General features: G+C 52.4%; 4 protein-coding genes across 4 annotated transcripts; 1 reads left to right on the forward strand and 3 right to left on the reverse strand.

Moving 5' to 3' along the window:
* Positions 1–259: 259 nt before the first annotated feature.
* Positions 260–1,141, forward strand: RHO25_002563 (uncharacterized protein; the record flags this gene model as incomplete). The annotated part of the gene is made up of 1 exon (XM_023598132.2): positions 260–1,141. One exon carries the CDS (start codon positions 260–262, stop codon positions 1,139–1,141), a length of 882 nt encoding a protein of 293 aa, XP_023456333.1.
* Positions 1,142–2,418: 1,277 nt separating this feature from the next.
* On the reverse strand, positions 2,419–3,830 carry RHO25_002564 (uncharacterized protein; the record flags this gene model as incomplete). The annotated part of the gene is made up of 2 exons (XM_023598133.1): positions 2,419–2,861; positions 3,161–3,830. 2 exons carry the CDS (start codon positions 3,828–3,830, stop codon positions 2,419–2,421), a joined length of 1,113 nt encoding a protein of 370 aa, XP_023455565.1.
* Positions 3,831–4,915: 1,085 nt separating this feature from the next.
* RHO25_002565 (uncharacterized protein) lies at positions 4,916–6,637 on the reverse strand (the record flags this gene model as incomplete). Its single annotated transcript, XM_023598134.2, has 1 exon — positions 4,916–6,637. One exon carries the CDS (start codon positions 6,635–6,637, stop codon positions 4,916–4,918), a length of 1,722 nt encoding a protein of 573 aa, XP_023455564.1.
* A 1,171-nt stretch (positions 6,638–7,808) lies between these two features.
* RHO25_002566 (uncharacterized protein) lies at positions 7,809–8,477 on the reverse strand (the record flags this gene model as incomplete). Its single annotated transcript, XM_023598135.2, has 1 exon — positions 7,809–8,477. The coding sequence occupies one exon, from the start codon at positions 8,475–8,477 to the stop codon at positions 7,809–7,811; it is 669 nt and encodes a 222-aa protein (XP_023455567.2).
* Positions 8,478–13,071: the final 4,594 nt, after the last annotated feature.

Here is a 13,071-nt window from a genome sequence, read left to right on the forward strand (position 1 = left end):
GCGCTAGCCGAGAAGCTTAACAAGCATAAAGCTTTCGCCTATCGCAGACCCCACCTTGCTTCCCTCATCTCTCACCTGTCCGAACATGTCTCCATCAAACCCACAATCGACATCCTCCAAAGTCATTGCGTGGCTAAAGAAGACCTTCATCAGACCACCTGGCGACGGTTACAGCCCAAATAGCCAATCTGACAACCTCGAGCCCCGACATCCTCGCTTCAAGTCCCATTAGTAGTGCCTTTGCTGCAGCCTCACAAACATGCGATCTCAAGCTCCGAACCGTCTCGTATCCGTCTCAACCCTTACGCCCGAAGATTTCGCACCTTTCGGCGAAGTAGTCCAAAATCCTGCTACACATGATGAATTGGACGGCAACGGAGAATGGAGGCTACAACATCAAACGGCGAATCAAGGTAGCGCGACCAAATGGCTAAATGTCACGCATATGGCGAACCATTACGACCGGGCAGCGAGTCGGAAGGCAGCGAAGGTGGCAATGAATATGTTCGTGTGTAAGCCGAGGACTTTGTCGAAGAGAAAGTCAGACGGAAAAGCGGTGTTCAAGGTGGGGATCCTGGAGAGGCACCCGTTCACTCCCCAGACATTCGTGCCTATGGGACTAGGAAAAGAGGATGAGAGGACAAATTATCTGGTCATCGTAGCTCCTACTTTGCCTGCGAAGGCAAGAGGCGAGGCTGAGAGGCCAGACAAGGCATATCCAGTCGATGCGCCGAGGAGAAAGAGAAGTCTAAAAGAACGGTTGCTTGATGCAAGGCCTAATCCTTTCACGAACGACCATGTGCCTTCCACGACACGTTCCGTAGCTGCGCTCCCTCCATCGCAGCGTCCGAAAGGAACTGGTTTGCCGGACCTAGACAATCTGCAAGCTTTCATCGCGAGAGGCGACCAGGCTGTGACATATGGTCCTGGAACGTGGCATGCTCCAATGGTGGTCTTGGGAGCGAAAGAGATTGAGTTTGTTGTTGTGCAATATGCGAATGGTGTTGGCATTGAGGATTGCCAAGAGTGTGAGATTGTTACTGATGGCGGGGAAGGAGTAGTGGTCGATGTCGGTGTCGATGGATCTGCGGTTGATGAAGCAGATGCAAGCAAACCAGGTTATATGCGGGCGAAGCTGTGATGTTGCTCAACTAAATTCCCCGAGGCTTCCGACACGTCCCGCAAACATGTCTTGCATTGCTGGCAAGACTTTCGACTCAAATTCCTGTTCCTGCTCGTTAGGCGAGGCCGCTCCACTGTTGTAGAGCCACACAACCGCTGTTCCTGAGAACATTGTATCGTGCCTCGAACAGCTCTCCGCAGTGCTATTGTGCAACATCTCTGGGTCGGAGAGCAGACCAGCAGAGAGAGGAGTCAATTGCCTCTCTGCGGATAGAGATCAAGCGCGACTTCCTCGTAGATCCGAGCTCTCAACATGAAAGGCAGGCCAAGGAACGCGGACGAAATCGACCCGCACAGCATCAAACAGTGGGCCTTGCAGCCGACAACGAGGGGATGGGCAGCTGACTGTTCCGATGTGTCGCTGGGGGTGGAGTGGTAATCGGGATGGTGGTCGCATCGAATAGATTCCCGTGCGAGCTCATGGTCAACCGCAGTGGCGACTGAATGAAGGAGTTTGCGTCGAGCTCGGTGTTGTAACGCGATCTCGTCATGACAGTGAGCCACGGTGTCAACGGAGGAAGCAGGATCGGGAGACACTTACCAGGAGTGGTGTTTTGATCAACGCGGGAACGCTTCTTCTTCTTGCTATTTGTATCTTTCCGAGCAGCCTGGTCTGTTGTCGGACTTTGGAGGAACGAGTGGGATCAGAGGACATACGTTGGTGGTATATGTGCGGGGAGTTAAAGGTTCTATGAAGAGTTAGCAAAGCGAAGCGCTGCCCAGTTTGCCGTGTGGCGCTTGCCTTGATGCGAAATTCGTGGAACCAACCTCGTATGATTACTTCAGTTCTGCTTCTCTGACCGACCAACAGACGCTGGACATCTCGATGCCGCGGTCAGAGAAGCAGAACTGAAGTGATCATACAACTCGCCTTCAGGTGCTGTCGTTATTTCATGTACAGTAGCGTTCTCTGCTCTGTCTTGTTCTTGCTCGGTTCCTTAGTGGGACTGTCGCCAGTATGGGGTCTGGCATTCTGGACGTCGGTTCAGATGGGGTGCGATTCACATTGTCTCCGCCACTGATATGCGTTGTCGGTGCCGCTAATGCGCGGAACAGTGACTGAAAAGCCAGTGGGTGTGGCTGTCCGCTGAGGAATGGAGGCGGTGGTGCTTGCTGTTGATAGGGAGGCTGCACTGACCACGGCGGCGCCGGGGCGTGCAGTGCGTAGATGGGCTGCCCTGACCACTGTCACTTTCGTGACAATCCTGTGCCGCTCTCTCTGCAAGGCCTTGACTGTCACATGAAAGTCTCCTCCTCTGCTTCAGATACAGCTGATCGCGACTCCATCATCGCCTCGGATCTTTTGACTATGGCTTTGTTGAACGACTTCTTCACTTGACCCATGAAGTTGCAGGAAGTCTTGGGGTCCGTGAAGTGCATCGTGTTGATCATGGACCCCACGTCGGTGATCACCTCTCGCTCGAGAAGAATCTGCTCCATGTACTGGTATGAGCCATCTGTATGGGGGAACAGAGTGTTGCAATCGAGTGTCATGGGATGGAAGTTCATAGGAACCTCCAAGAAGTTGTGCTTCTTGCGTTCACGAGCGAGGAGCTTCGAATTCACCCCAGCACCGCACTCTCCGATCTCCTCTTCGAAGAAGAAGTATAGCGTAATGTGCATCATCACCTCAGACCACATCAAGAGAACTTCGATGGCGTGGTCATATTTCTTTTTCCCTATGACACCCATGAAGTTGGTATGCCAATGGAAAGTGCAGTCCTCATTCGGACAGCTCATGTGGAAGCTCGCATCCACGAGCAGAGATGGCGGCGGCGGTGGAAAGTGGGCATCTCTGAAATGGTGCCACATTTCCGGCCAAATGTGAACGGCAGTGCAACCTTCTTCGGGTCAGGCAGAGGGCACAAGGATATCTTTGCGTAGGCTTTCGTCATCTCGTGGCACTGAGCATCAAAGTCTACGTCGGTTGCGTATGCAAGTAAGCAGGCGGGTTGACGTCCATGGCCGTGATAAGTACCGGTAGTAGTGCATCTCTGGCGGGCCACATTTACGACACCTCGCTCGTATATGGCGTGCACCGGATTCATGCAATGTGTCTGAGAGTCCAGGTGGGAATACTCAAGATCCGGCTTGTTCGTGTACTTTGTCCAGTCAGAAGCTGTGAACCTCCGCAGCCGGACTTGCAGAATGAATTTGACCTTAAACACGGAATGATAGCTGTCACAGCCGTGCCTCGGACACTTGTATCCTGGCGGAAGTACTATAGCAATGCCTTCGATGCCGTCGTAGGAAAGGTTTCGAACCTCGTAGGCAATGTCGACTTCGGGCGAGGGGACGTGGCCATCGAGGCAACCGACCTCTTTAAACCACTCCTCGGCCTCCTCCGGTTGAAATGGACCAGAGTCTCCAAGCTTGCGTACGATCTCATAAGCGCGAAGCCCGCACATGTAACGAAAGCCATCGTCTTGTAGTAGTGCGACTTTGCATTCCCATGAAGCCTTAACGTCGTGATGTTGAAACCTGTATTCTTCAGCACGTTTCACGGGAAGTGCCCACTCTCGTTGGTGCTCAGGACCGATGGGGCACGTCTCATATCCGTCTCGTCCGGGAACTCTTCCATCCACAATCGGATTCGTTTGCGACATCCATGTCTGTTGAGATTGGCACCAACAATTGCCGAGCGACATACAACAGGTATTCTTGAATGTCGGACACTTTTAGCGCCCGTCCTTTCTTTGAATTTCGGATATGCCGTCCGCAACGGATAGTCTTACCTCCTCTCGGGTTAGGGTTAGGAAAGGTTAGGAAGGTTAGGGGTTTGGGTTAGGAGGGTTAGGAGGTTAGGGGTTTGGGTTAGGAAGGGTTAGTAGGCAGAGTGGATGCCGTCGGATATATTCGACTTAATAGGCACCCCGAATGCCCTTCGGAATATAGAAAAAGTCGCGTTCGAGAGTGTTGTCGCGTTCGAGTTGCTTTGTCGCGAGAGTGCAAGTCGCGACACGTTTCGGGTTTAGAGCCCGTTTGAGTTACGGAAGGCTTAAACTCAGAATTATACGCACGCCGTTACTGTCCGACACTCAAGAGTATCTGCCAATCTGCATGCTGGAATGCACATTGACATGAATCTTGGCGACGATGCTTGCATCTCTTCTCCGCGACTGTGAGCACACCTGCAGTTGCCAGCCTTTGTTGCCAGGCTTGGATCCTTGGAACGGGGCACTGCTTGTCACGAGGCAGCGCAGGAAGTGCGTCGACATACTCTGACCCTGAGCCGGATGACGCAGTGTACTAACGGGCCCGGCTTGCGACATGTGAACTCGGAGTGTGATGATTCCGAGGGTAGGACTGGCGAACGAACGTCTCGCGAGATCGTCGAGCAATGAAACTTTCTTCTGGAGCTATTTTCTCAGCCCCAGCGCATTGACGTGGTGCAGGCGGAAAGCCATGTGTTTGCATGAGCCATTCATGACACTGCTTGCGGGAAGAAGTGAATATCGACCTTGAGCTAGATTGGTCAGCACATCTACGTACAAAAGGCGCCAATAAAGACGTCGTTAGAAGTCGCATAATCAAACTCGTGACGACTCTTCGTATTCTCCAAGGAGAGGTCGTTCGTAGTTTGGTTCGTGTTTGCGATTGCTCTGTCATCAGCTATCTGCTACGCTGTATGTCAACCACACGACGCGTGCTCAACGCCCTAATGCAATGCTTTTATTGGCGATGCAGTTCGTACACCGTCTCAGTCGTCATCGGCCAGTTATGCATGCCGCATCTATGGAAGTCTGCGCGGGTCGCTTGGGAAAGCAGTGGCCAAACGCACGTTTGGTAGGCCCAGCCACAGCATTACAATACGCTCCAGGCCAATACCACCTCCGGCATGTGGTGGGCACCCTTGCCGGAAGGCATCGACGTATGGTGCAATACCTGGATGCTTGGGGTCGACCGCATTCGGGTGCTCCTTCATCCTCTGCTCCAAGAACTCTGCCTTATGGATACGCTGCGCGCCTGACATGATCTCTTGCCCTCGCATGAAAAAGTCGTAAGAGTTCGAGTAGCCAGCGTTGGGGTTCTTGGGGTCATATACCGCTTGCGTCTCCACAGTAGGCATCGTGTACCACGGCCGAACCTCGAGTGGGTACTTGTCAAGCACGTAAAAGTCAGAGTTGTACTTCTCAAGTACAAGTGCTCCAAGTTTCTTCTCCTGTGGTGTGCTCAAGTCGTCAAAGTCTCCGACCTCCTCACCAGCATCGCGAAGCATTTGAATACCTTCCTTGAACTCGAGGCGAGGAACCTTGCCAGCTTCCGGGAGCTTAAATGGCTCGACATGATACACGGTCCTCACGTGCTCTGTCTCTTTCTTGTACCGCTCATTGAGGCCATTGAAGATGTACAGGAACAGATTCTCAAGTAGTGACACCACCTCGTGGTAATGCTGGTTGAAGGCCATTTCCAGATCCAGTCCGACAAACTCTGTGAGATGGCGATTGGTGTTGCTATTTTCTGATCGGAAAACGTGTCCAATCATCATGACCTTTTCGAAACGAGCGGCGATCAGACGTTGTTTGTAGAACTGTGGCGATTGTGCCAGGTAGCCCTTCTTATCGAAGTATTTGACTTCAAACACAGAGGCACCACCTTCTGTTGCTGCGCCGAGCATTTCAGGCACGTCGACATCGAGGAAGCCGCGTTCTTCGAGGAACTCTCGGAACAGCTTCTTGACGCCAGATCGGATTTTGAGGATCGAGTGGTTAAGGTTCGCGGTCAAGTCCAGTGTTCTGTTGTTGAGACGAGTGTCGAGAGATACAATGGCCTTGCCGTCGTTGCTAACAGCGTTGTCCTCTCCTTCGGCAGGGATGCGACCTTCTGCATCGGCGACCTGTAATGGTAATTGCGAGTCGGCTTTGTTGAGCAAATAGAGCTTGGTGACATGAACCTCCAGGTTCTGTACAGTCGTGCTCTTCACTGGCTCGAAAGGCTTGGCAAGAACTCCGTGGACGAGGACTTCACTCAGAGTAGGTATGCTGCCCGCAAATTTGACCATCTGCTTGCTGAGAGTGTCGCTGCCTGCCACGACGGCCTGAATGGAATGCTCCTGCTGAGCGAATGTCAAGAATGACAACTTCGCGCTCTGATTGCGTGCATTGAGCACAGTCGCCCTGAAGACAGCTTTGGGACCGTTTGCCTGTGTGATATCCTTGCCCTCGTGCTCAGCCGCGAGCTCGACGAGTTGCTCGTACTTGGGCCCTTCCTGCTCGCGAACCATCGGCAACTCGCCGTAGTCTTCCTTGCTCACATCGTTGGCCTCGTCGGCCTTCTTGCGCGCAGCCTCCTCCGCAGCCAAGCGAGCTCTCTTCTCTGCCTTCTCTTTCTCCTTGGCGGCCTTCTTCAATGCAGACTTCGAAGGCCCCTTCTCGCCCTCGCCTGCAGCAACCCCCGCAGCGGGTTGTTCGCCTTCTTTGGGTCGCTCGGGGATTTCTTGCTGTTGCTCCGACATTGTGACTGTTCGGTGTCAGCAGAGAGTCTTTGAACTGAACGGGCAGCGTAGCTGACCTGGTGTATAAGGTGAAGAAGATATAGGCGTCCCAAGTGGGTAGACTCATTGAGTGACTGAAGTTTTGGTGGGGCATTCGTGGATCGGCATAACATTTCCCGACGTGCGTCATCTATACAAAGTAGACATTGCCCCTTTCCAGAGAGACTGGAGTTGCAACTTGTACACGTACATGAGAGAAGTCATAAATGACATTAGACAGTCATGAGGCCATCATGCGGAACACTATGCATATCATAGACGAGACAACTATCAGGAGCACCCTCAAGCCTTGTCAGGATTCATCCGCTACAGCAAATCCCCTGGCTTAACGAAGCCCAGTTCCCGTATAGTCTCATCCCATAGCTGATCAATCAGCTTCTTGCCTTCCGGCGTATGTAAGCATGGCGGAAATTTGTCGAGCCCGTACTCAACATGTCCCTCGGCCACTTCTCCTGAAAGCCGCCCGTGGGCACGGCGTTTAAACTTACGACTGAAGCATCCGACTCGTCAGGAAGCAGCAATGGCTCCCTTCAGCCGTGACTGCTATGCTATCGAGACAAGTCGAAGCTTCTACTTCAAATGACCAACCTGTCATAGCTGCGAAAGTCTCGACTGCAAAGGCCGTGAGTGCTGGCATCTTTACCGAATCCGTGCCTTCCACGTACATGTATGCCGGATCGACCGCAGTGACATCAACAATATTGTCAGCTGAAAGCACTTCAGAGAGCTTCCAAAACAATAAGTGCATCAGAGTCTTAGAAGTGTTTGACCATGCTGTATTGATGGAGTTTGCCTCTACGATCGAAAGACTTCAAGACCGGCTCATTCAAGAACTCAGGATCAGAATATGCGAAGTGAGCTGAGGCGAAGAAGAGTCCAGGGCTTAAAGACCGGACTGAGTGAAGGATCTGTCAGTGATGCGAAGGATAGATCAGGCAGAATGAACTTGGCTGCAGGACAGGTGTCGATATCAAGATGCTCCAAAACAGATTATGCCTCCAGATGAGCAGTAGTATATGTTTCCATCACTGATTCTTCGCGATTCCTGCCCTCTATCTCCACATCTCGCAGCTTCGCAAAGCCCGCAACTCAATTTTTCAATACGCTCTCAAGCTCGCCGAGAAATCGGCACCTACTCGCCTCCAGTCAAGTTGTAGATCTTCTGGATATCCTTGAGCTGCTTCTCAAAGTCAAGCTTCAAGTCCTTGAGAAGACCATCCTTGAAATCGAAGATCCACGCATGGACGATGGGAAACTTGTTCTTGGCATAGCTCTGCTGAACAGCAGCAGTCTTGACAACATTGCGAGCCTGCTCCAAAACGTTGAGCTCAGCCAGCCTGTTGTACTTCTGGTCCTGGTCGGTGATGGCGTCAAGTTCCTGCTCGTGCAGCCTATACACGTCTCGGATGTTGCGAAGCCATGGGTTGAGAATACCAAGATCGGCCGGAGTCATGGCCGCTTTGACTCCACCGCAGCTGTAGTGACCCACAACCACAATGTGCTTGACCTCGAGGTGTCGGACGGCGTAGTTAATGACGCTCATCACATTGAGGTCGGTGTTGCACACCAGATTGGCAATGTTGCGGTGCGTGAAGACCTCGCCGGCATCCAGACCCATAATCTCGTTGGATGGGATTCGGCTATCGGCACATCCAATATACAGGTAATCGGGCTTCTGGCCAGAGGACAGCTTGGTGAAGAACTCCGGGTCGTTCTGTGCCTTGTCGGAGGCCCATTTTCGATTGTTCTCAAAAATGCGGTCGTGGCTCGCGCCGAGATAGTCGGTGGTGAGGTCGGACATTTTGTGGGCGGAGCAATATGCTCTGTGATGACTGGTGACCTTGATGGGGAGTAGCTTGTGAGATGTGACGAAACGAGCTGCGGGCCGCGTGCAGGCACGAGTTTTGTCAGTGCTGGCTCCACGCAACAATGCTCTCCGAAACATGAGAAGAGATGTTGCTTCTCTTATGACTGCTGCAGCTCGGGCGAAGTTGGAACGTTGCGGGATGCGCAGCTTCGGTGTCCCGCCCAACAAAAACACTGACTTTTCCGTTCTTGCTAGGGTTATCGGGACTGTGACGACGCTCACGTGTCCGCGACAGGGCCTGCCAAGCCAGATATGAGCAACTCCAAGAAGCAATGGAAACCGATCGTGCCTGCAACAGGCATTACCCTCCACTAAATCCAGCTTCAGATCGCGAGTGTCAGTCTCCGATAACGAGTGCGACGTCAGCATCAGCGCCTTTCGCAGCTGCGTCCTACGGCTTCGATCCGGTTGGGATTATTAGATGCATCCTGGTGCAATCTTAAGTAAGCGCAAAACATCGGGGACGCGGAGACTCCAGTCTCCAGCTACAGAGTCGTCGCATGGAGACTATGACTTCGGAACGATCCGAAGACGGCCAGCACTTCGCGGAAATGTATGCGTCTATCAGACCAGAGCGACAGGCATTGTTCGACAGGTGTGTGAGACAGCACATGTGGTAGAGCGGAGAAGCTACATGTAGTACAGAGTAGAAAACACGACGGTTGTAAGAGAAAAAGAGGCAGGGTCAAGCATTCGCCGCAATGAGAAAGAATCGAGTAGATACTAGGCAAGCATGCCTCCAAGATTGTAATCATAAAATGAATTGCAACACGATTTGTGAACACATTGTGGATAAGGAAGGACATACTTGGAGACGTGGACGTGACAGCACGCATAGGCAATCGCAGGTGCCTCAGGCCAATGCGCCGAGCCGAGTGACCTCTCCTCTCGTCCCTGCAACAACAACATGCTCGTGTCCACCACCGCTCCACTCCGCCATCTTGAGCGAGATATCCCAGGCAATCGTGCCGTACGAGAAAAGGTGTGTTGATTGCAGGCGCGTCTTTGTGGATCCCCGCACCCGGACAGCACGAAAGAGACGAATTACATGAGAACGCGCCTCACAACCAGGACGGACGGTCGTGGAGCGATGATGGTCCAAGAGGTGAACGGCAAAAGAGCTGTGGATCTTGGAATAGCCTTGGAAGATGAGATCACAGGGGCATCATCGTCATGACAATAACTCCTCAGGCTGTTCGCGCCGATGATGGTGGGACAATGAGGGTAGCCTTCTGAGGCCAAAGAGCTGGAAGTACCGCCTTGGATCGGCAGCGGGCCATAGCATGTCAGTAATGCAATGTTATCGGAATCCATACTCCTTGCGATTGCATGCTTCAACAAAGGGACAACTGAGGTCTGCGTCCGTCGAATGTCGACGAACTGCCTCTGGGGTCCGCGAAGACCTTGATGAACCAGAACATTGTGTATGCGCACATGGTCTGGTCATGCCTTCGCGCAGCCGACTTGAACCTGTCACTTGCCATACCTTCAAGAGGACCACTTCGCCCATATCTGCGTACTGCTGCTGCAGAGTGTCAAGAATATATTGCAAGTTCTTGATATCAATGTCAGGATTCGTCCTGAGGGCTCTGTCATGTCTTAAGAGCGAACGAACAATCGAGGCTGCAACATTTATTCTTGGCGCACTGGATGCCACAGTATCTGTGCAGCCCATGCGACGCTATAAGCAGCCTTTCTCTGCCCGATCCCGGAGACCTCGTAAAAAGAATCCAGTCGTCCTACGAATTGAAGCCTGTACTTCCATCGCGAATCTGAAACAAGCGTTTCTGGTTCCGTTCGCATTCTGCGAATCGCATGCAAGAAGAACACGACGCCTGGTCTGGGATTCTTGAGGGCCGGTGCATCAGCTTAGTTTGCTTTAACTTCTGGCAAACCCCAGCGATCGGTCTCTATTGATGCGGCGGTAGACCATGCTAGACAAGATGCTTGATCCATGACAGTACCAACACCCGTGGAAGCACGCAATAGCCGCTGCTCGAAATGCGGCAAATCTTTTGCATTCGATGGGCCTGGTAGACGCGGCTCTTCCAGTTCCGAAAGCTCACTGCTCCCGTATCGAAGTGGCATCTGTGTAGACAGCTCTTCCGCGGTATTTCGCGGTCCTGCGTGTGCCTGAGAAGTCTGGTGCGCTTGTGGGCGTGCACAATTTCTTTGCAATGTACCGTCTGACGACTTGGTCGCTCCTTTCATTGGTATCAGCAACATCCTGCAAGGCCAATCCTCTACCTTGGTTTCCGAATCTCGGTCTGAATGAGCAGAGCTGCCAATGCAATCCAATTTATCACAAATCCTGAGCGCGCGATCAAGCCGTCGTGGTGTCTCGTCTGAAGAGTTGGCTTACACCCAAGAAATATTCCAGTCCTGCCCAGCACAGCTTTGCCACTCCAACAGACATATGCCGATGGACCATGCAGGCTTTCGAGTTCAAGCTGATATGTGAGCTCTCGGTGCTTGCTCGCATGGTCCTCCTCGTCATGTGCCAATATCGAAATACTGGCTTCGGTCGAATTTCTCACCCACCACATTAAATGGCGAATAGGGCTACAGAACACAATGCGATGCTGAGAACCCCAGCAGACGAGAGTGCTATACAAGTATATGGTGCTTTAGGGCCTGCTGCTGAGCCATTGCAGTCACAAGAAGTCATCGCCGCCGGCGTAGTTGTCCTCCATTCCCATGACACGGGCAGCTGTTATGGTATAGTTTGTACGTGGCATTCGATCTGCTACAGTTCGAGCTTATCCGCAATTCCTTGCTCATTACCTGACAATACTGTTAGCGTTGGTGTTGATCTCCGCCCCGGTCCTTACTGGCTTTCCCCTTCCACGCCATAAGTCCAACGCACATCTGGCAGGCCTCTTCATACACTCAGCCAAGGAATTATTGAACTTTTTCCACACGCCAAGTGCATCGTTAGTCTCCTTGCCACGGCCAGAGACGTCAACACTGATACTGGGCTTGGCATGAATTTCTCTTGAGCCATCACTAGTTCGCCGTCTCATCGTCCGGCTTTCTGATAAATGATTGGATCTCTCTTTAAAGTGTGTTCTACAGCATCATGGTGTTTGCTGGTGTCTTACACCATCTTGTGCAACTCTGTCGTGGAGGCTTTCGAACTGGCATTTATCTCGGACCATTCTGGCTTCTTCGATACTGTGCCCAAAGACTTGGCTCTGCTAGTAGCACTACATTAGTCCACTCTCGTGAGGCTCTTGAAGTGTTTTGGTGTGATAGTCATCGTTGTCGCTACCTGTCACCCAGAGTGTCCGACTCTGTTTTCCTCGCGGACTCCAAATTCGGACGATGAACCGCCAGCATTCCATTCGGATAACCAGAACTCCTAATTAGGACCTTGGCTACAATCTCGTATCAAAATCGGAGTGTCTAATATTCGCGTTGCTGCCATGGAGTCGTTGTCCCGAAATCTTGCTTTCTTCGGTTGCGCACAACTCCGGATTTTGCTGGGCAGTTCTGCTCAAAGTCAAACCACCTACTCAATGGACTCTCATCTTTCATTCCTCCCTGGTTCAAATGTCGACAGACCTCGTCTTGACCCAAAGACACATGTCTTGGCATTCCGCCCACATCTCCACCCCCCTCACAGAATCCGCAAAGTTGTGGCAGCGCCAAAACAAACCAGATATTCGGATCCTACGTCCTCAAATTAGTCTCCTCAATCTCGAAGCATGGCGCAGCGCGTCGTTGTTCGGCCATTTGCCAGGATCACCAGCTTTCACATGATCCTCGCCAAGACTTTGAAGTGAATTTGAAGCCGCCCCACTTTCAGCACTTGTGGGGCGCGCGGTCACTGCGCAACCTCACGCCCCACAAACATGACTCTTACCAACCTCGCCATTGCTCCATTGGCTCAATGCCTGGTGAACGTGACCTCCCCACAGAGATCGACACTTTTGCAGGCTCGTGCAGGGGCGCAGCGGTGGTGTGCTGTTTAACTGGCACTCCGGCGGTGGGAAATGCCTCAATGTGCCTGAGGACGGGGCGCGCGTGCCTGAGAGCCTGAGGGCGAGGAGCGCGCGGGCAGCGAGTAGGCGAGCAGGCAGAGGAGACGCTGGGACGGAGAAGGAGGGATGAAGAGATGGTGGTGACTTCGGGCTTGCCCTCCATTGCTTTGGCTACGATCTTTCCCATCTTGCCTCGTAGTCTGTCAGATGCTCTCTTGAAACTCCATCGTCCATTCCTAGGACGTTGTGCGCGAGCGGCGGCGCGTGCTTGTTCGCGAGACTGTGTTGAAGTTGGCCTCGATCTGATCCGTCCTCTGCAAAGATGGCACGTCCATACTCAGGAATATTGTACAGGTTGTGGGATCGAGTTGTCTGAAGTAACTCAAGTCTCTGCTTTGCGTGTGATCTGTTGACGGCCGAAGTTGACATGGCCTTGGACCATGGCACTCAGCGACCGCGATGCAAGCCTATGTGCTGCCAAAGAAGGAAGAAGAGTTTGAAAGATTCAAATAACGCAGGAGCGAGTGTGTATTAAGCTCCTACTA

This window comes from Cercospora beticola, chromosome 2, assembly GCF_033473495.1.
Source record: "Cercospora beticola chromosome 2, complete sequence".
Taxonomy (NCBI): Eukaryota; Fungi; Ascomycota; class Dothideomycetes; order Mycosphaerellales; family Mycosphaerellaceae; genus Cercospora; species Cercospora beticola.